The sequence below is a fragment of the Haplochromis burtoni genome, unplaced genomic scaffold (assembly GCF_018398535.1).
Source record: "Haplochromis burtoni strain Fernald_Lab_line unplaced genomic scaffold, NCSU_Asbu1 Contig_82, whole genome shotgun sequence".
Taxonomy (NCBI): domain Eukaryota; kingdom Metazoa; phylum Chordata; class Actinopteri; order Cichliformes; family Cichlidae; genus Haplochromis; species Haplochromis burtoni.
The window spans coordinates 1,655,891-1,678,729 of record NW_024582443.1 but is presented as its reverse complement, the minus strand read 5'-3'; the positions used below and the strand labels follow the sequence as shown (position 1 = coordinate 1,678,729).

The 22,839-nt window shown below is 40.3% G+C and overlaps 1 protein-coding gene across 3 annotated transcripts in view; it reads left to right on the top strand.

Moving 5' to 3' along the window:
* Positions 1-22,839, top strand: part of arap2 (ArfGAP with RhoGAP domain, ankyrin repeat and PH domain 2) — a 172,886-nt gene that overhangs the window by 124,551 nt on the left and 25,496 nt on the right. For all 3 annotated transcript variants that reach the window (XM_042222247.1, XM_005925826.3, XM_014334712.2), the window contains exons 17-23: positions 4,733-4,835; positions 5,575-5,773; positions 14,882-14,945; positions 15,512-15,675; positions 16,363-16,575; positions 16,794-16,899; positions 20,336-20,483. In XM_042222247.1, coding sequence (XP_042078181.1) covers positions 4,733-4,835; positions 5,575-5,773; positions 14,882-14,945; positions 15,512-15,675; positions 16,363-16,575; positions 16,794-16,899; positions 20,336-20,483 — 997 coding nt within the window. The remainder of the gene's footprint in view (positions 1-4,732; positions 4,836-5,574; positions 5,774-14,881; positions 14,946-15,511; positions 15,676-16,362; positions 16,576-16,793; positions 16,900-20,335; positions 20,484-22,839) is intronic.

The following is a 22,839-nucleotide window of genomic DNA, read 5'->3' as shown; positions in this document are numbered from 1 at the left end:
AGGAGACCGTAGGTGTCATTTCCATTAAACATGGCATTTGGGTAATTTCACCGTGGCAGAGGACACCGTGAATTATAGCGCAGCCCCAAAACATACGTTGGCTAAAGTTTATGAATATTAGAAATCCACTCCTAAGGAATTAATGCAAAGGGAGTATGTTAGCTGGTGATAAGTTGATTTTTTTTTCTCCTTGCCTAAAAATTATTTTCTTACTCATCTGCCTGTTCTGACAAGAATATTTGTAAGTCGATTCCAACCTTCAGATTTAGCTAAAAGCCCTGGAACTGCTTCTTTTTCGTCCTTTTTAGCTGCTTTTTGGTGCGGTTTCATTATCTGTCATGTTCGTTATCATGTCCTCCTCTCGCACACAAGCTTTTTGGAAGAGCTTAGACGTCGACTTTGCAAGTGACATGGGGTTTCTATGTAGGGCAGGGAGTTTAGACTTTTCCGAGGTACACGAAAGCATTGAGGAGAAACTAAAAAACTACAAAAATACATGTAGATAAGTTTGTGCACATTTAAACACAGGTAAGTCTTGTACAGCAGGTTTCCTCTGTGAGGAAGTGTTTCTTAACTCACTCTTAGTATAAAAAACTATTTTCCAGCACACTTAAAATAGCACGCACGTGTGTAATTGAAGCCTACTTGAAAATTGAATTGAACCAATTTAAAAATCTGGTCTCTAATAAGGAGGGTCAGCTTTTTACAGTAATGTGTGAAATATTTCCTTAATCATGGAGTTTTCACATGTGCAATAAAGGACAGAGAGCTCTTTTGATTGCTGTGATAAGGTGGCAGCATGCGCGTGAAAATTGAGGGTTCCTTATTTGATTTTCATCTGTGCAAAGTAGTAGAACTGAAATTCTTACTTAAAGAGTCCCGGATAAAAAGATGAGAAGTGTGGAAGAATCATATCTTTGGATATGCCTCCAAAGCTGCACAGGCAGAGCGGTTTCGTCTGGTTTCATCTGGTCGACCTAGGAGGAAACTGACGGTCAAACTTTAGGGTGATGCTGTGATCTTTGCAGCAGTGGCATCATTGTGCGAACAAAACAAAAGCCAGACAGAGTAGATTGAGGTAAAACATGCAAAATAACAAAGACAAAGAAGAAATATAGCTGATTTATGGCGGCAGAAGCGTGTTATAAAACTGTTTTGTCCCCACGCAGGAGGACATAGCTGGGAATTATCATTCTAATGTCCATGTACATCAAACTGGATGTCATACCCAAGTTTATCAGATCCGTCCTGCACAGCGTGGCGTGCAATAAAGTTTCTTGGGCTGCTAACAATTGCATCATTTGTATCATAGGTGCCTTAATTTCTCTTGTGGAAACGTGGTGGGACCAGACAGACAGCTGTACATCTAGGACAACATTTTGAACATCTCCATATCTATATTCAGATAAAACTGACTGATATGTGTCACTAAGACTAGATGGTCAGGCTCAGGCTCACATAAAAAGACAGACTTCAGACTCTTCTGAGGTGTAAACTAACTGAATCACCTCTTTGGTTGCACTTTAACCATCACAAAGCAAGAGACTGTCATTATGTGTTCATTTTCTTATTTCTGTCCATTTATTTTCTTCTGCTAATCCAATTCAGGGTCACATGGGGGTCTAGAACCTATCGCAGCTGTCATAGGGGGGGAAGGTGGGTGCAGTGTGGACGGGTCACCAGCCTGTCGCAGGGATAGGTAAGAGAGACAGACAACCATTCGGGCAATTTAGAATCACCAATTAGCCTAACCGCATGTGCAAGTGTATGTACTTTGAGAGATAGGAGCGCAAACACGAGGAGAACATGCAAACGCCAGAGCAATGGATTTGAACCCGTGACCTTCTTGCTGTGAGGGCATAGGGCTAACTACTTTTTTCTGGTATATATGTGTATATATTGCTAGAATAATAGACGGTTACAATATTAAACATGGTGTATGTGCAAGGAATCCCTGTGAGGCAGGTCCAGACTGCTATAAAGAAACAGCCAGAGTGTGCAGATATCTCTAATATGGGTATTTCAGGTACACAGCACAGGCTGTGAGGAGAAAAAGGCCACACAGTTGCTGTTCAAACAATGGCCTAAAAGTAGATGATGCTGGATGAACTAACTAAACTGTAGCAGGGCCCAGTATGGGACAGACGAGGATTATTTTGAACTGTGAATCATGCAAAGCTGCTCTCACAGATACTAAAAAAAGGAATATAGAGTTGGAAGTAACCATAACAGGTCCCTTTTTAAGAAATCTCGAAGTTACGTCATCTCGCAGTCTATGAATAAATCCCACTACAGGACAGAGGAAAATGAGTGACTTCAAAGTAAACTCTTTACTAAAATTAGTGTTTCTATTGTTGTCGTGCGCTTGTTACCTCGTGTGTCGCTCGCCTGCTGCAGCGTGATTGTGATCTGTATCATTTTTTTTTGTCCTTTGTTACAGTGCATAACCAACCTAGTGACTCTTTTCCCCTGCCTGAAAGTTACACAACAGCTAAACTTTCAAACTAAATTTAAATTTAAACAACAGCAAGGACAGAAATATCCCTGCAGAGCTCTCTGCTCCATGAGAACAAATGCTGCACCCTGTACCAGGGCAGGTAGGACCGAATTCTGATCACCGTTTAATAAAGGCAGGTTTTTGCAGAAACCATCTTACTGCCTTAAGCTGACTTCTCCCACCAAACTGGTGTCCACATCAACTTTTTTTAAAGGCATAAAGTTTGATAACTACATGTAGTTTGCTGTTGTGCAGATAAAGTTTATCTGTGAGGTGGTCCATAGGGGACAAACCGTTTCAAACTGATGCCATGTACAACACAAAACAGTGACCCATGTTTGCTTCTTATAGCTCATGTTCTGGCTCACATCATTATTTCAACACCTTTCTGTCTCTCCTTCCTTCTAGTTTGCTTCCTGTTTCTTTCTCTCCTCTTCCCCCTCAGCCGCTCCCTCCCTCTGGGACTCTCATGATGCAGCGTTCGTCTCTCATCTCTCTCTTGTCCTTTCTTTACAAAGGAATTTTCCCCAGCGCATCAAGGTAACCCCGCCCCCGCCGCTCTCTCCCTCGCACTTCCTCTAGGACCCCCTTTCCAACAAGCACCTGCAAGCCTCCCAGCGCGGAGGCAGCAGGGGGGGATTGCAGGGAAAGGGGGCGGGCCAGGTCACGCAAAGAGCGCACAAACACCCATGTCTCTCCTGTTCCCCTGACACGTTTTAGAAGCGAGCAGCTTGGCGCTGCCGTGACCCCAGCGACACGCCACCTTAAACAGCCGTCGCTGTAGCATTTAGAGCTGCCCTCGTTGTAGCGCACCAATAGAAAGGGAACTACTGCTCGCCAGTATGTACCGACCATTAAGCGAGTGATACTCTGACCCGTGCACCTTCACTGAGGGAGATGGAGGCAGAAACAACAGGAAGAGAAAGACCAACAAAGATTAATAGTTGCCTTTGGGTTGCAGACAGCAAGGGTTTTACCTGCGAGTGTGGGGATGGATGAGTGCATACTGCCTATTCTTTTTCTCTTTTTCCTTTTTTTCATTTCACGTGTTTGGTGCACGCACACCTTCAATTTTTATGCTCAAATATGTTTTCATGCAGGTGAATATCCACCGATGATCTGCTCTGCAACACATTTAAGCAAAGACCTGTACAGTGATAACAACAAGAATCTTATTGTTATTAAATGTTGTTAAAACAACCGACTGCTCCTAATTTTATAAAAGCTGTCCTCTTAATGTAGACATTCGAGCTTGGTGGGTGAAATCCAATTAAGTCTTGTGATTGTGATATGCGAGGGGGGGGGCTTCTTTGTTGTTGCTTTATTTACAGATTGCCGATGGCATTTGTGTCAACACGTGAGGTGGGATAACGCCTCATAAAGTGTGTTTCGCATTAAAAGTATAGAATGGTGGGAAAAACACTAAATACAGAGGCCACACATGAGCCAAAGTCTGCTTGAACTGTGCTGTAGTGAACATTTTTGATAATCATTTCCAGTTTGCAGTAAAACAACTTTAATGGTTTTTGCAGTTTGCAATTAGTAATGGTTCTTTGAAGGAATGTATTTATTTGTACCAGTTTCTGTTTGACCGCTTTGTTAGACAGGAACATGAAATTTTATATGTGGTTTAATGAATTACAGCACCACAAGGCAATGTTAAATTAATGCATTGAAATTAATGAAAACTTTCTCCTTTTTTTTCTTTTAACCCATTTTTGCTCCGGTCCTTGTACCTAACCACTTATAGAGGAATGATTTTTTTATTTTGTATTTTAAGCCACTTAAAACTGACCTTTGAATCATTCATGCATAGAAAAGCTAACAAAATATAAAGAAATGGCCGGTATCTGTACATTGGCAGTGTGTCTCTGCAACAACTCTGAGGCACTGAGAGCACAGCAAAGATCCCACATATAGAACATTATAGAGGCTAAATACTAACGAACTTGTGTGCCAGAGCACCATAGGAGTGGTGAATAAACAAACTCGCCACTCTTAAACAAATCTGGTAGAGGAATGTAAAACAGAAGTGGCCTTTAGAAAGGCACTCAACTCTCAGCTGCTTCAGGAAAGCTGCCCAGCAGATCTGCCTGGATTTAACGTATGTATTGGTCGTGTGAAAACTGAAGCTAGATTTGGATGCTTCGTTAGCCGTTTTCTGTGTTTCTGTGTGTGTCTGTTAGGCCGTTCTCATTTCCTCGTATCTGATAGTGAGCTGTGCATCTCTGGCAGGGCTGTGTTTACCGTGGAGCTGTACCTGCAGACGGAGCGACTGCTGATTTTCGGAGCGGAAACACAGGAAACGCAGCATGACTGGATTCAGGCGCTAACAAAGGTGACACAGTTTGCAGATACAGTGCACAATGACACTCGTAAACAATTATTTTCTTTGTGTCTTCAGTGAGCCTCAACCTACCTTTGCTTATTTCATTAAGAGATGTAGTCTCTCTTTCCCTTCCCTCACGTACTGACAGAATCATTCAACACTACACAAACCTGTCCCTGTTTTATCCTCAACTCCCAGGAAACCCAATCATGGACACTGCAACACACAGCATCTTTAATCAGTTCGTTTCTAGACCTAGGCACAGTTGAGTGTTCCTGCTTAAATTACAGAACAGTGTCTAAAGAATAGCAGTGAATGTGTCTACGGGTGTCTGTTTAAGGAAAATGAGGCTTCAGCTGTGCTATTAGTTTCACATTTTTAAAAAAAACAAAACAATAAAATAGGCTGTTGTCGTCACCCTGCCGGGCAGTCGAGATCAAAGCAACTTAGAAGTTTCAAATTTATATCATGGATGTATCTTTCTTGACAGGGACGTCACCTAGGATTTTGAAACTGATAACACAGGTGTATCCACTAAAAATCTCAGAAAATATTGAATCTCAGTGACCTTGACCCAAAGGTTAGAGGTCAGTGGTCAAGTTTTCAGAAAATCTTGTCAATGTAATATTTTGCAATAACAATGCAAGTACTAGGAGGCTGAGGGGTAGCACTGGCCGCTGCCAGTGTTTTTAATTATAGACATTCCTAATAAATAAGACTCCTTTTTGTTTACTTATCGGATCCGCAGTGCTTCATCCCACCTAAAGTTGAGGGACTAGTGCGGAAAGAGAGTGAACTGATTGGCAGACTCCACTACAAAGAAGGTCACGACCTGTACTACTGGAGGATGGGCTGGTTTATGCTGGAAGGCTCTTCCCTGCACTTCAGCTCAGGAGAGGAGGAGGGAGAGGAGGAAGTACTTCAACTCAAGCAACTGCAAGAACTCAGTAAGCATTTTTTTCCCCCCTGCCTCTCACTGTGTGCTCATGCTGGGAGCTCAGTGAAGTTGCCGTCTGTATCATTAGCCAGATAAGAAGTTAGATATTGTAACTCAACGTAGGTTCAGTGGTGCATAATCAGGACTGAAAGTCCAGCAAACTTGAATTTAATAGACAGACCCTCCCTGTCTTGTTGAAGAAACTTTGCTCTAATAACTTTTTGTCCATGATAACATAGTTTGGCTCCTGAAAGTCTTGGCTTTACTTCTCCTTTTTGACAAATAACCATGAATCATCTTATCCAAGTATATTAAAAAATGCATTACATCAATAGCAAGGTTACTGTCTTTTCTCCAGTTTTGAATTGAGACACATTTACTGCACAGAAGTACAAGTGTGCACTACTGTGTGTGTACTGCTTTCAAGATTCAGATTGTTGCACACATACTTGAATTCATATATTTAAATTCACCAACTCAGCCACCTAACAGTAACGACACCATGTAAAGCAATCATATGAAAAACTCATTAGACAAAATGCATTATACAAGTATAATCATGTGGGGGGGGGGGAAAGTCACATGCACAGGACTGCTGTGCAGCTCTGTGCAAAATCACATACACCCTTACTGCTTCCATAGGAATTAAGAGGAAAAGACACAGGACGTGGGCACCTTGTAGTCCTTGAGTTGACCATGAACTCCTCTCTTTACCAAAGTATTCGAGAGTCAGATGTGAGGCTGTCTGTCTGACACCTTAAGCTTGACTGAAACTGGGTCATGCAACAGGGAAATGATCCCGAGCACAACTGCAGATCTGCAGAAGAATGGCTGAAAAAGGAAAAAAATCAAAGTGTTGCAATAGCCCAGTTTATGTCCACACCTCAGCCTGATTAAAATACTGAATACATTAGCAGAGCTGTATATAAAAAATGTCTGCAGACCTCATTGAATTGAAGCAGCATAAAGAAGAGTGAGACAAAATTCCTCCACACTGATGTGAAATAATGATAAGAAGTCATACAGAAAACCATTACTTTAAGTTATTGCTGTTAAAGCTGGCTCATCAAACTATTGAATCATAGGGTGTACATCTTTCACAGGACTACAGAGATTCATTTGAAAAACTTTCTTTTTTACATGACTGCAAGTTTAGCTTATAGGATTAGTACAGAGACATGATTCTCAGTTTAAACATGAGAGGTCCCGTGTCTGAATCCCGGACGAGCCCCCAGTTTGTCACTGCCTAACTCGTAAGGCTGCAACAAAAAGGCTTGGCACACTATTTGCATTTCAACAAAGTAACTTTAAAAAAAAAACTTGGCTACATTAAATGCAAATCTAATTAGATGTGGAAACTGGTGGGATCAGTGGTATGGACATGTATGACTACTAGCATGCTAGCAGACAGGCAGGTGAGTGAAAGACAAAAAGACGTGGCAACAACATTTTTACAGTTTGGGAACATAGGGTCCAGGTGCTCCCAGTTGGCACTGACAAAATCTTCCCTGGACTTCAGCAATCTGGAACTCATGCAGAGGAAAAATTGAGGGGGATCGTGGGACTTATTTGAATTACTATAAAACCCCCAAACTTTAATCCTGACTGCCTTTAAAAGAAAACCCATTACTGACTTATGTACACATAAAATTTATTTGAACCTAAATAGTAAAAGTTATATTGCTCTCTTAGTTAACACAAACTGTATACCTCAGCTTTCCCTAAATTGCCACAGTCTACACGAGCAAACAATCCCTTAAAAAGCTTCTGGTGGGCCTCTAATAGGCAATAAATCAGATTTTTTTTTTCATTTTTAATCTCAGAGCCCAAAGCAACCATATCTGTTTCTGCTTGATAGTGTCAGCGGTCAATTGCTGTAACTTCATGATGAATGTGCTGAGATTTGTGGCTTTGTAGCATTCGCTCTATTTTCATATACTCTCTGTAATTTCCAAAAAAACTACCAATCCATAACACCCTCTTACTGCTTGCATTTATACCTACTTAATGATGTCGGAGGATGCAAAGACATTTCAGCTTCTCACACCATTACACATTTCAGCTGAATCTCACTCCTCTATCTGACTAACTTAGTTTTCCATAATATGAAAAAGAAGAAAAAGAAAAGACAAGCTCGGAGAGGAGGAGCAGAGGAGAGAATAAGAAGCTCCTCCGGTAGAGTGAGGTCAGTAAATGTCAATATTACCTAATGCATCGACAGGCAATCGTCATTCAGATGAGATTCGGCTTCCCCAGAGCTGCTAACAAAATCTTTTATGAAAACATGATCTTTTTTTTTTTTTTAGAAGAAGAAGAAGAATTCATTGCTTTCAAAAAGCCACATAATGTTCACAGTATGAGGGTGTCACGGTAGCACTGTTCCCACAGCCCACTTACACGAATTTTGCCAATATGTTCTCATTTCTGGCAAAACTGCAAGTTATTTAAAGGACAGTCGGTGCGGAGTGGCTGCCAGTCAGCGTGGAAGGCTCAAAAGTTCACGCATAGTTTGGCAGATAATAAAGATTTTGGAACATTTCAATGAATTGCGCCAGTGTGATGTGCGAACAGAAGGAGGGGAGAATCAATGGATCTTTTTAATCCACTTACAGCTCGACATGGATCAAATCGCGCAGAGCGCCGCCCCATCTTCTCACCTGGGGCGGGATAAAGAACTGCAGTGGTGTTCATTTTTATTCCCGGCTTTCTCAAACCATATTTGTCACAGCCGGGGAGCCGTTAGCGCCAGAAGGGACTGTGTTTTGTCAGGGGATGGTAGGTTCTGGAGCACTGAAAGGATCCCTTTAGGATTCACAGTCTGTGACATGGGATTAACTGTTATTTTCTCTACAGTGACACCACCGCATGAAAGGTGCCCCTGTGTAACACTCGGGGATTAAATAAATACACTTTTCAATTAAAAAAACAAAAACAAAACATGTTTCCAGCACGGTTCACCTCAGACTGCATCAGTTTTATTTGCAACTGTGATGTCTGAGAATTTTTTCTTTCTTTTTTTTGCATCTGGCTGCCAGAGTTATAATCATTCCAGTCACCTCTAAAATGCATTTAAAAAAGATTTCCCACTGACGATAAAGCACAAGCCTTAATTTTTGTCTTTTATTCGTTTTATTCTTAATTGCCTCGACTGTCATTTATTCTCTATTCAGCCCAATGACTAAACATAATGATTTATTGATCCTTGCTAGTTATTCGGTATTCATTTCTCTTGGCTATGAAGCACTTGTAACTTGTTAACAGCAACAAAAAAGAATCATATCCCCAAAAGAATGAGAGTGCAATACGTCTTAAAACGGCTTCCCGGGGGCTCAGCTGTGTACTTGAGAGGAGATTGATCTTTTTGTGATGTCTTGTGTCAAGATATCTGCGGCACAAATAACAAGAAGCAAAGTAAAATGAGGAGAAAATGACAGATAGAGCTCGATAATCATTAACCTGTCACGGTGCACAAATCAGCCTTCCCACCCAGAACTTTGTGAAATGAAAGGTTTTCAAACAAGATAAGCACATTAAGTTTAAACTCATTCAGTGCGATTTTTCTCAGTGGATTTCTCTATCAGCACTGGCCTAAATAGAAAAAAAGGAAGTTAATCCCACTGCTCTGCTCAATCATCTAAAGTTTGAGATAGGCATCAGCACAAGACTGCTGTCCAGCACATTTGGCAGTCACATTTAAAATGTGTCCACAATGAGGTTTGTTTAAGGCAAAATTAGATTTTTAAAAAACTCATTTTTAAGATATGTAACAATCGCCGGTCACAGCTAACACAAGTTTATGTGGATATTAAATGGATGCTAACGTTAGAAATAGCCAATTCGGATTAGATTAGAATTTTTCTCTTAATGACATGCTACAACGTTACATTAATATGTTATATGTCATTTGATTTTTCTGAACAGTATCAGTAAGTTTGAAGGTGCTGTTATGGAAAATGGGGAATACCACCCATATGGAAAAGATATATATAACTCTTATAAAGTTTGTATCTGTCTTGTGTGAAACTTGTATGAAAAGCATATAAGTGTGAAAACAGATATAAGATCCCTTGAAAAAATATATAATGAAACTTGTATGTTTTGGATACTTACTAAAACAATGTATGAAAGTAATGCGAAAGTGGCCACTTTCATGAGTAAATCATGTAAGCCTTATATGATTTACTCATGAAAGTGGCCACTTTCATGAGTAATCACATATAAGTTTTTACTATTTCTTTTCCGTATGGGCATGTAAGTCCACTTTTCCAGATACACTGATGAAGGTCCTCCCTGGAATTTCTTTAACCTCTTGTAGCACTTTAGAGCTCAATTTGTGGCGCTAATAACATATACACAAGATTGCTTATAGGGTGCTTACAGATAGCAAGATACAAATGGTGCCAAAACATCATGACACAGTCTTGTTTTTATAGGAATATAACCAGATTACGACCACTTGGCAGACAAGTTAGTCAGGTCTGCTATTTCAAAGAGACCAGTTGCAGACGACTTGCACTTCTCGGTGTAGTCTGACTAAGTTGCTGTCAACGTGTTGGCAAATCTATTTGTGTTTATAAATTAGACTTCAAATATTAGCAAACCTTTGCTAATCTGTCTGAAAGTGATTGCAGTCAGTTTGAGTCAGGCTGTGATTGGTTGGAGACAGGTTGCCTCCCACCAAGTAACCTGTGCAACTGCCAAATACCACAAATGAGTGCAATCGCTCGTTGACCACTGGTTTTCCTACTTGCAGGGATATCGCAAACCTTTTTTGCCGGTGTGACAAGCGTCATAAAATTGTGAACCTTTTTTTTAGTAGCCGGTAAAAGTGACCTTTAAATCGACCGAAGACATTTGAAACTGGCCATCATGTGTGACACAGAAATCATACATATTGCACAGTCACACAGTAGGTACCTGCCGATCACAAAGTAACCACACCCCAAATAATACCCCGCTTTATTGTCTTTACTGTAAATAGTTCCATATTTTTCAAAATGAATATCTGTATGCTATAACAGTGATTGAGACACAGACAGTAAAAAAGATGAATATAGCTTGTGGAAGTCCCTTAAACTTGCATTTTTTTAATGGTCAGCAGGGGGCGACAACTCTAGTTGCAAAGCCTTTTGGCTGCATAGAAGTATATGGAAAAAGGGCCCTCTACTCTCTTGCTTAGTGAGCTCAGTAAACACGATCCTGATGATTTGAGTCGTTTACAGTTCATATTGAATAAAACATAAAGTTAATTTTTAAGTGTTGGTCAGTATTTGAGTCAGAAAGAAGATAAGTCGGGATCAGTGGCTACCAACTTGTCAATTGCAAGTCATTAGCCAATAAGCATGCAGTGTTATCAATCCTACAGTCTGATTCATGATAGCTATGCTCATCTTTTATTGTATGACTGAGATGAGTCATTTTTCTAAAACATATAAATAGTCTGACAAACAGACTTTTATTTACAGTATCTTTCCATGCCATAGACAACCAGCAGGAGTTGCAAGTACAGGGAAAAAATAAAAACAATCCACTTTCTTTCTTTCCAGTTGTATTTACTGACAGCTCAGTTCCTAAAACACCACCGTGTGTAATCAGACCCGAAGCCCTGCAGAGGTGGGACGGTCATATTGTGAGCTTATCACATAATACTTGTAAAAATAAAAAGGGGAATCAAAATGCGCTAATGGAAATGTGGATTTAAAATTGCTCACATTTTGTGAACAAAAACTTAATGAAAATTTCCTCCAGGAAGCTCAGCGCAAATTAAAGAGAGAACAAGGCCGCAGAATTAGTTCCTTATCACACAAACATATTAAGTAATAAAAAATTTCCAACTGAGCTGTAAGATGGATAAAAGAGGATTGCTGTGTGTTTGTTCAAACGGCTATGACAAGTGTTTTACATTTACCTGATAACACTGTTAATAAACCTCTCTCAAGTCAATATCAGTCTCTGAAGTTCTTTGCTTTCCCCTTTTGTTGCTTGGATCAGAATGAAACACTGCGCCCTTGAAAATCTGCCAAAGAAAATAAAAAGCAAATTACTTGTTAAGAGAGACTTTTGGGGATTAATAGTTTTTGCTGTTTAGCTCAACATACAAAGGCCTATACGAGTACAAAGGATTTGCTAGCCAAAATAACACTGTGATGTGTAATGCTTTTACCAGTCGTCTATCTCGCTTGTGCCAACAAATTGAATTGTGTCTGTACAGATTATTGATCAGTCTGTTAAATATTCAGTAGAGGAAATTGAAAAGTTTTTTTCTTGTCACTCTAAAGTAATGACAGTTATGGATATTTCACACAAAGAATAAACTACACACATAGGAATTCTTATTTTATTCCCCTCAGGGTACCGAGAGTCTGACTGAACCAGATTAACAGTGAGGTTAGTTTTAGCACGACTGAAAGCAAAGGGTAGAAAAAGGTAGAAAATCAATATAACTCGACTTGTACAGCTTTCCAATTTATAGATTATATCTTGTTTGTTTAATCCTGGAGAAACAAAGTGTGAAGGACACTCTAAAGTTGAGTTAAAGTAACCAGCAGCAGAGTCCTTGTAGAAGCACGTCTTTCCCGTCAGCAGCCAGCTTATTGCCATCGAACAGTTATTTTAGGACCGAGCTCCTGCCTAAATCAATGAGGCGAGAGCCATAAGTTTCATTTCAGAGGTCACCGGGATGCAAAAACCTTCCCACAAAATGCAGTTTGAAAGTGTTTATCTTCCAAATGATGTTCCTCCTCTGCGTACACAGCATTAACTTAACATTGTGTGCCAACCAGTCCATCACCCTTAGCTTAGTCTGCCAGAGTCCTAAATAAATACAATGATTGATTTTTGATTAATTAAAAATCCAATACTCCAAAGTATCTATGGATTTTCATAAAACGTATATGTTATTTATATACTTGTGTATACTTGTGTATGCTTTGCCTGATTTTGCTGCTCACCGTGTTTGTGGTGTTCCAAAAACATGTGTTACACAGTGCCCTCCGGTGGGCAAACTATGCAACATCAACACATAACAGAAGCTCTTTACTTTTAAAACTTTCACTTTCAAATTGGCCAATAGAAAGTAATAGCAATAACAGCAGCCTGATGATAAATTGGTCAGGCTCAAATCATGTACCTCAGTCCTCAATCACAGAGAACTAGAGTCTTGTTGGGGACCATCTGGCAACAACTGGTAGTTAGGGAAAAATGAGTCATTGCTGGAGGTTGCTGCCCTTTTAACACAGGCCTGGTAGAGACTGGTTGCTTGGTAAACATGTATATTTCCTGACCAGTTAGCGACTGATTGCTTGCAGTCGCTAGCATGAAACTGGTCACACAGAAGTGCACAGCGCTGTACTGAAAACCTTGTGATTTTTTTGGTCCTCAGTAGGTTGCCGCGGTCACCAATAGTTTGCATGGAAGATCTCAGCTAGTCTGCAAACACTCGCAAATTACTTGCCAACTGGTAGTGAAAAATACAATGCAAACAGGAAACGGAGAACATTTACCTTCATAGGCAAGGTGTGTAAAGCGCTTTGAGTGCTCAGAGTAGAAAAGCGCTATATAAGAACCACTTCATTTTCCATATACCATAGAGAAATTGCACTTTTTCAAATGTTTTGGTAGCAGCAATACGTTTTACTTGTGTTGAAAATTATCCGTTTCCAGTTTGCATTATACTTTATTTTACAGATAAGCTAGCATCTTCCATGGCGACACCCACTAACCACCCACCAATTGGCTGGGCAATGTATATGTTTAGTGATCAGATTTTTCTAGGTGGTCACCAGCTGGTGTCTAGGCCTTAGTAACTGTGGTTTTAAGTAAATAATATTTAAATAAGTTGGTAAACTATGGATTCTCCTATATATTTCTATGCAGGACACTTTGAGTGCCACATCCCTGCTGTTACAAGCTATAGCACACGTATAGGATAGCTTTTTTAGAAAGATGTATCCATATTATGGATACAGTCAGCCAAGAAGAAACCAAATACACTCTTATATCTATCTGTACTTTAGTAATGAGTAGATACGCCCGCCACCACACTATAGAAACTGAATTTCAACTACACACAAAATTTTGACCATCTGACTGGCTGTTTGGGGCCAGCGCTGCTATTTTTACTGTTACTTACTAGATTTCTACACAGGATTTGTCTCTATGAGGAGAAACGAAGCGAAAACGCTCATTTTCCCCCGATTTTTAATCTTCTGTAACAAAGCATGTAATTGTATAGCAAGTGTTTCTACTGAGGTACAGACCAATCTCCAAAATTCAACAGTTCTTTAAGGTGAAGTCCTGCTTCTTTTTTCGATTTTGTATCTTTCTGTCTATATATGTGAGCACAACCAGTGCTCGAGTGTGATGAAAGTGCCAGATGTTGTTGCTAGGAGATTTGTGCAGAGCCTCATATCTTTTTTTGTACTTTCTCTGCTGCGTGTGATTGTTGCTATGATCCAAGCAGCTGTTTGAAGCCCCAGAAGAGATTATGGCAGAGCGCTCGAGTCCCTGAGCCCAGTTTCTGTGGATCTTACACTCTTATTCCGATTTCAAAAGATTGATTCTGCAAAAGAGGAATGCCAGTAACCTTGTATCTGTTTTCCTTTCCTTTCTGTCTTTTATTTGATGTCTTAAATACTGCGCACAGTGCAATCTTGTTTAGTTGCATTTCAACCAAATTTATGTAAACCTTGATGACAAATGAAACCAGTGTTTACGCCCCACTTCCCTCGCTTGTTTAACTCGGCCGTCAGACGCTCGCACACAGCCTGAAATCATGTTTCCCATTACAACAAGGAAACGCTATTAACTCCAATGCATTTGGCATTTTCCATCACTGCACTGTTTTTTCACTTATCTCATTTTCCCAGTGTATACCTACACCTTTGAAAAGCCCAGTCAGATATGTCTAGATATATTTTAGCAGGGTGTTATTTAACTGATTTAAACAGCAAATGTATACTTAAGAGCCGATGAATGAATGCATCACCTCTCAAGTTCCATGGCGAAAGTTTTCTCAGGCTTTGGAGTGAGATCAAATAATTCTAAAGATGTTGCTCATTTGAATGTATGCCTGCATTTTCTAAAACTTGTTGCCTTTTTTTTAACCCCACCCCCCCAGCTGTCTCCACACATACTGAGGGTGAGGACAAGATCCAAGTCCTGCTGATGGTGGAGTGTGGAAGGTATGTCTCTAAGGGGGGAGAGGGAGAGGAAAAAAGCCTGTGCTAATTGGAACTGTATTAGCAATACAGCAACAATATGCTTTATGCGGTCCTGTTAGCTTCAACTCAGCCTTTTGTCTTGTTAGTCCAAATGCACCTTACCTACTGTAACCATCCAAGGTAATTAAAACCTCGCCTCAGTTAGAGAGAAGGTGTGAGATGGCACGTAGCATCGCAGCCCTCACACAAGCCAACCAGTTTAGTCTCGCTTTTAGCGTCGTGCAATAAAACTTTGTCTTTAATTGCTGTTTGTTTGTATGTTTTTTTCTTCCTTTCTTTTTTTTTTTTTTTGATCAAACCTACTGGGAAACCAGCGGTTGTTTATAGACGTGTGTTCTGTAGAAGCTCTTTGGATTCCTTTAATCATGTCGGTTGTTAATTTAATGACTTAGCAGCGCGTTTCTAAATATATGAACTTAAGGTCATCGAATAGGAAGCACCGTGTTGTACGGGCAAATCACAGGATGGCATTCTTCACCAGTAATTACTGTGTTTCTGTCTCTCTTTTTTCACATATATATAAATAGAACAGTTTACATTCATGGCTTCAACAAGATGGATTTCACCGTGTGGCACTCTGCTATCAAACTGGCTGCTGGCACAGACGGCAATGCGCTCGGCGACCAACAGCTGACTAAAAACGGTGTTCCTATTATAGTCGACAGCTGCATTGCTTTTGTCACTCAGTATGGTGAGCTACATTGTATCTCTCAGCTAAAAGAGTTTGTTGTTTTTCTTTAATTTGAAAAAAGAAAGTTCTGCATTACTATTATTATGATTTCCCCTTGAGCAGCTGATTCATCCAGTGCACTGTGTTGCGATGAGAGTTTCATGCTTTCTAATGTTGTCTGGCAATGCGCTGCCATTATCCTATCTCTTCCCTTTTAAAAAAACAGTTTTAGAAGTGTGGAAAATAAATGTAGCACAACTGCACTCTGCTGTTAATCAGAGGAACGCTCCATACAAAGTTAGAAACTGCATCATACAGAGTCCTGGCTTGGTTAATGTATGGTAACTGTGGACTTTTACAGTGTCACGGTAAGTAGTGTGCTGTATAATGAGGGATTGGAATAAAAGTTAACTCTGAGTGAGACTGGGAAATGGCACAGAAGGTTAATATACCTTGCACTGACAATTTTATTCCACCTGCAATTTAGATTCAAATGTGCTTATGCAACGTTGTTAAATCCTACAAGTCACACTGTCCATAAGGCTGCTTACTTTTCTATAAATGCATCCTGTCATATAGAAAATCTACATGCTGTCATTTTCTCTTGGAGATGCTACACGGCAGAGCTATTTGTCATTTGGACAGAACATGTGCAGAAGGAAGGTGGCGATTTCTTATTAATCAGCTGTCTTCTGACACTGTACCCAGGTTTGTGCCAGGAGGGAGTCTACCAGAGGCCTGGGAATCCTGGTCGAGTGTCTCACCTCCTGGAGGAGTTCACCCATGATGCCCGTAATGTGAAGCTGAGGGAGAAGGAGCACCAACTTCAGGATGTGACTGACACGCTGAAGAGCTTCTTGTCTCAGGCAGAAGATGCACTACTGACCAAGGAGCTCTATCCATACTGGGTGTCAGCTCTGGGTGTGTGAGCTTTCTGGCATGTGGGATGTCAAACACTATAAAGTCTGCAGCGTTGTAGGAAAGAGAGAAATACACAAGTCCACCATGCTAAACTGTGTGAATTTGCAGAGTAATTTTAAACATATTGTAAAAACCCTTTTGTGGCATGTGTTTGAACATAAGCTTTTGAACTTGTGTTTATTCATTTTATTATATTTCTTCTCTGCTTGGTTCGGTAGATGAGAAGAGCGAAAGGCAGAGAGTGAAGAAGTACTCTGCTTTCATAGAGAGCTTGCCAAAGATAAACAGGTCAACCCTTGAAGCCCTGCTGCAGCATCTTTACAGGTAAAAACGCACGAGATCACAGGCATCGAGCTCTGACATGTTTAGCATTTGTGTTAGTGAAGCTGTTTTATTACAAAGGTCAACTTTTACATTCTGGGAGGGAAACTTTAAGGGTTTTTAAAAACTCGAAACCCGAGGCGCAAAGACGACTTAAACAACATTGTGTTAATAAAAATAACACAACACAGTAAATAAGATGACAGAGCTGGTTTCTAACCACTAACCCTGTACTCTAAAATGCATCTTCTATTTATGTACGCTCGCTATCCACACTAATTATGTGCTACAGATGGAGCAGTGGAAACTGCTGCACCTACACAGTGCAGACAGAGTGGGTGAGACACAGACAGAAAGAGAGAGACCAGGGACTATTTTTAATAACCATAAATAAGTGGAAGGATATCAGCCTACCAGATAAACCTGTTGAAAATCTTAGCATTTGCCAGATTCTTTATTTCTCTGTAGCTTTTTGTAGCTGTTTTTATACATGGAAAACAGCTAAGCTCATAAGCTAATTAGCTGCATTAGCTAACCAAATTTATCCTACCTGTGGTTAGACTTCACAGGGAGGTATATATTTTTTCTGCTATAATCTAATTTTATTTAAATTTTTGTGCTTAAACAAACTTTCATACTCTAAAAAATTATGTTCAGTGGAAGGGAAAACAGTGCTGAATGCTAAGAAGATAGCTTTAGCCGTTTAAAAGTAGCACATCTAGCTGTTTCAGAGCATTATTTTAGCACCACACAGCTAGTTAGCAGCTAAAAGCTAAAGCAACCTATTTGTTAGCAAGCTAATGTTACTAGTCAGTGCTGAGATTTGGCATTAAAACATTACTCATAGCTTTCTGGATTATATGTATTTTACATATTTTGCAAAGTGCAGTCCAAATGCTGTAGCTTCAGCTTACACAGATATAGTAACTGTTAGGAATAAAATGATTAAATAAAGCTGGTTTTTATGATTTTTATATACACATTGCGATTTGCTCATGAAAGAGTTAGCACTCTGTGTTTTGAGGGTGGGAAGCTTCATTCAGCGCTATGACTGAATTGAATTATTGTGATTGATGTAGAGTACAGAGGTTTTGCAACATGCTTATCATAACTAGTTAACAGTCAGGATGTTTTTTTTCTGGGCCAAGGGAGTCCGAGCAGAATGTCCCAAACTTCACACTGCAGGTCTTAAAGCTCAATTCCGATTTTTGGAACAAATCCGATTTTTTTTGTCTGCTCGTTCACACTACAAATAAAATGTGACAGCAAACGCGCTCTAGTGTGAACCCTCAAAGAGGCCCGCATGCGCAAAAGAAGACGTCACACAAAACGCGCTCTGTTTAGACCCAGAGCAAACAGTATGTTTGACTGATGGCCTTAATATAAAGACTTGTTTCAGACTTTATGTTTCCCAATTTTTGCTTTAAGTTATAAAGTTATTTTGTTATCTACATATGTCCTAATAATGATCCTTATTGCTGTTTTAGAGAGGAGCGGTGTTTCAAAGGATAGCTGCAGATATCTGTCAGAATCTGCAGATTATACAGTACAAATAAAATGTTCACATTTCTCCAACGTTGTCTTCCCAACAGTTTCACTAACATCTACACTGGATGGCCAGGAAGTGTTCACGATGTGTTCTCGGGCACTTCTCCGGCGCTGATAATTGGTGTCTGTCTTGTGTCAGTGACGTAAAAGACAGATTTAATGCGACATGACCGTTCAAACAGCAGTCGCTTTCTAAAACACCGGATATGTATCGGATTCAGTACCACATACGAAAGTGACCCAGATCGGATTTGAAAATATCGGATTTGTGCCGTTCACACTGTCGTAGCATGATCGGATATGGGTGGCATAGGGTCACAAAAGTCGGATTTGATGCGCTTTCGCTTGCAGTGTGAATGTAGCCTTAGACAAACATGACATTTGGATCCTTGAGTTATCAGTAACAAAAAATGCCCACGGCACACACAGGCAAAGTTGAGTGCCAGACAACTTAAGTTTTGCCATCTATTGTTTCACTTTTTATCACTGGTATCAACTTCTGTCTCCTGCGCCCGGCAGCATATCCAAGCACAATGTAGCAGTTAGTCATCTTTTAGTTGTTAGCAGATGGATATGACACGAAAACATCTTCACGCAGTGTAAAGTCAAAGGAGAACCAGGGTCACATCTGCATGACCCAGCATCTTCGTGATGCACAAGTTTTTCTCTTACTTACTGCAGCAAAGTTCAAAACCAGCCTAATTAGTTCGACCACTTTTGCAGCAACTTGTTGGCACTAATTGGGATTAAAAACCCATTCTTTGATAGCTACTTTGCAATATTATGCATTTGTAAGTTGTCCTAATGTTCTTATCTGACCTTGTTGCTGATGAAACAAGTGTGGCTCTGCAGAGGCTGCTCTGCATCACAGACAAAACGAGCATAGCGGTTCAAAGGTCATGAGCCCGAGCGGCCCTCTGGTTGCTGCTTGTCGCCTGCTGATTAGCTGCATTGTTTCCTCTATTCCCCTAATGACCCCCGTTTTTTTTGTTTGCTTTTTTCCCCTCCATCTGACCAATATTGTTAAATATTCTTTCAAATTAAGTCTGTTTGCTGAACAGTGAATGCACTGAAAAGTTGTTGTGGGGGAAAAACAAACCAAGCTGAGAAGAAAAAGATCGTTTTTGTGAAGTAACAGTGTCCTTCGGTTAAAAGCGATGAATCAATTCCATATTGTTTCTAGCGAGCGCTGGCATTTTTCAACTGAGACAGATTGTGTGGCTCATTATTAAAGACTCAGGCAATTAGCAAACACATAGCTGAGGTCTACAAAACGAGCGGCGCTATTTCTGGCTGTGCGCTGCTTTTTGTTTCTTTTCATGAAAATCATATATTTTTCCCTCAGTTGGTTACACCGCTGAATTCTCTACTTCTTCACCTCTGGATAATTTGAACTGTGGAGATTTCTAGTAATAAATTACAGCCGTCTCGCGCGTTGTGGACTGAAACTACTGATTTACTGTTTGTTTTACCTGGAGTGGAAATGCAGAGACAAACAACACAGAAGATACAGAACCAAAGAAAAAGCTTGCACAACTTTGATACTGTGCTGCAGCTACAAAAACCCCTTCTTCCACCTCTTATGTTGTTTTTTAAATATAAGCACACTGCTGTCTTCGTGTATCATTCACTCGATTTCCCTTGGAAACCTGCAGTGGATAGATTTAGCTCCTTTTGATATAGATTGTTTAGAGAAGACTTAATTGACTTGATGCTTAATTTGGAGCGAGGCCCGATGTTTCATTCAGCTCTCTGTGTGCTCGTGCCACAGCGAGTAGTATGAGTGGGCTTTAGAAGCCACGAGAGCGATTCAGCAAAAGATATGAGCCACTCGTGTCGACCTGCGGGTACATTAAGGGATTTTCTAAGCATGTTTCTCTCTGTTATTCAGGATCCAGCAATGCTCCCACCTGAACCGCATGCCAAGTGAAAAACTGGCTTCCGTTTTCTCCTCCTGCCTGTTCCAGACTCGAGGACAAACCACACAGGAAATTAGTGTGGTCCACGACCTAATCAGCAACTACATTACGCTCTTCAGTGTAAGTCTGAAATGTTCTTGTGGGGGTTTTTTTTCTTTTGTGTTGATAACCACGAAAAACCGATTGGACTGAGCTCAGCTGCTTGACATGGATCTTCCTCTTGTACCTTAGATAACATCCAGTTTTTATCACATAAACACACATTGCACAAGTTATAAAAAAAACAAAAAACAACCAAAAAACAAAAACAAGACGGTTGGTACATTCAGTAATATTCAGCTCAGGTTATTGCCGCGTTGTGTTATTGCCAAATGTACGCTGCACAGACAGGTGGCACAGATTATATTAATAAAGGAAAAACAGGTCACCTAGAACAGAAAAGTAACAGTGGACTCTGTGGTTCAGGACATGTTTGGTCGAAGTAAAAAACGAGCCCAGCCTTGTAAAGCTCTCTTCTATATGTGTGGAGTCTTTCTGGTATCACCAATATATCTGATGCTATCTTTAGGACTAAACGGCCATTTTTTCTCTTGTTTCTTGTTTTCTGTTGTTGGGTTAAACAACTTTTAACTGTGATTAAAGTTAATGTGCTGTTTATCTTTCGTGCCTGGCTCACGTGATTATAATCTGGACTTCTGCTTGATAAACAATATAAAGAAATGCAGATGCCTCCATACGATCCTCTTATACCTCAAATGAACAACAAGGTACCCTAGCAGATTAATAATAGTCAGACACTGGTAATAAATGACATAAATAGCTTTGTATTTGTGGTTTAATATATATAGAGAATTTATCGTTTGTACTTTTAAACATTGCAGAGGACTTTGAACTGTAGAAGAAGCAAAGACATCCTCACTTTTTAGACCTGCTTTGCTTTGAGCTGACCTTCAAACCCACGGGAGTTTACATTTCATATGATGCATCTTACATGAATCAGTCTCTCAAGTTAAAACTTGTCCGCGACCTCCTTGCGACTAAGAAATATCAGTGGTTTCCATGTGATTGCATTGAATGTCTTCACACAGTAGTTACCATGACACACTTTTGATTGGAGGGTAATTACCCAGGTTGCCTAGTTGGACCAACATGCTCCAGGTAACCGTTGTCCAACTCGGACCGACAGCAGTCACTCTCAGACATATTGGCCAAGGTTTGCAAGTAATTATCATCTAATTTATAAATGCAGACAGATTGACAACATAATGCAATTAATTAGAGTCACACTTGAGTGTAACTCATGTGTGGCGCCTCTCTTTGCAGTAAGGCACTTCAATTAACTGGTTGCCAACTGGGTGTATTCCCATGATATTCCTATATTTTGGGAATTCTCCACACCGTGAAGGCAGCGTGGTGTTTTCTTTTCTTTTTTTTTTTTTAAGGATAAAAATCTGGCCTTCATTTGAAAACTGGGTGAAGAGTCGGAAAAATATAGATCTTATCCTGCGAACGCTGTCATGTTTCGCACAGTCAGTGTCAGACGTGTTTATCATTCATCCTGTAACACAGGATAGAAGCTGTAATGAATGTGTAGACAATCAATGGCTGAGTAAAAAAACCGAAACAAAGTATCCAGATATTACCATATTGCATATCTAAACCAAGCTGCAGGCATGACTTTATTTACACTCTCTTACTTACAACCATCTGGGGAGCTGAAGAGTTGTTGCCAAATCTCCACAACAGGCTTGACTTTGCTGATGTGCGGATGGGAAAGAGGGGGGGGAGCTCAGGATCAATGTTACCCTTGGAGAGCTGCCTGGCTTATGGGATACGCAGCACCGACTGACTGTTAATTCCCTTCGGAACGCCCAGATCCCTCTTTTTCTAACGTAAAAGGAGGTTCATTCACTCCAAATCGGTTGGCGACGCCATCATTCGCATGACAAATAGCCATTAAGCCCAACCAATCATGAGCCCAATAGCGCCGAATACGCTCAGTGTGACCATAAAACGAGAGACGCTTCGCCAATTAAAGCACCAGTTCTGTGGTGGCTTCTGTCGACGGCGCCCATTATCAGGCCTAAACACACACACATGAGTTTCCCAGTTTGTTTGGATTTTATTTTCAACCCCAATCTTTGCTGCCACTCGTATAACTCCAACAAAGGAAATTGTTCTCTGAAAATGATAATGATGTTTAAAAAAAAAGTTGGATTGGAGAAAAAAAAGTCATTTCCCACACAGAGCTTTATGAAAGAAGAGAGTATTCAGTGTCGAGCACTCATCGCAGCCAACTTTCTCTTTCAAAATGAGGTTTTAGAAGTGTTAGCTGAGCAGCTCACTCTTTCCCAGGTTTAATCTGCTCCTCCACGTATCGCATTTAAGCGCTGAAATTAATATGACCATCAAAAATGGCTGCAGGATTCTATCAAGCAAGATGATGTTTCTCAAGTGCGGTTAAACTTTTCTCTGG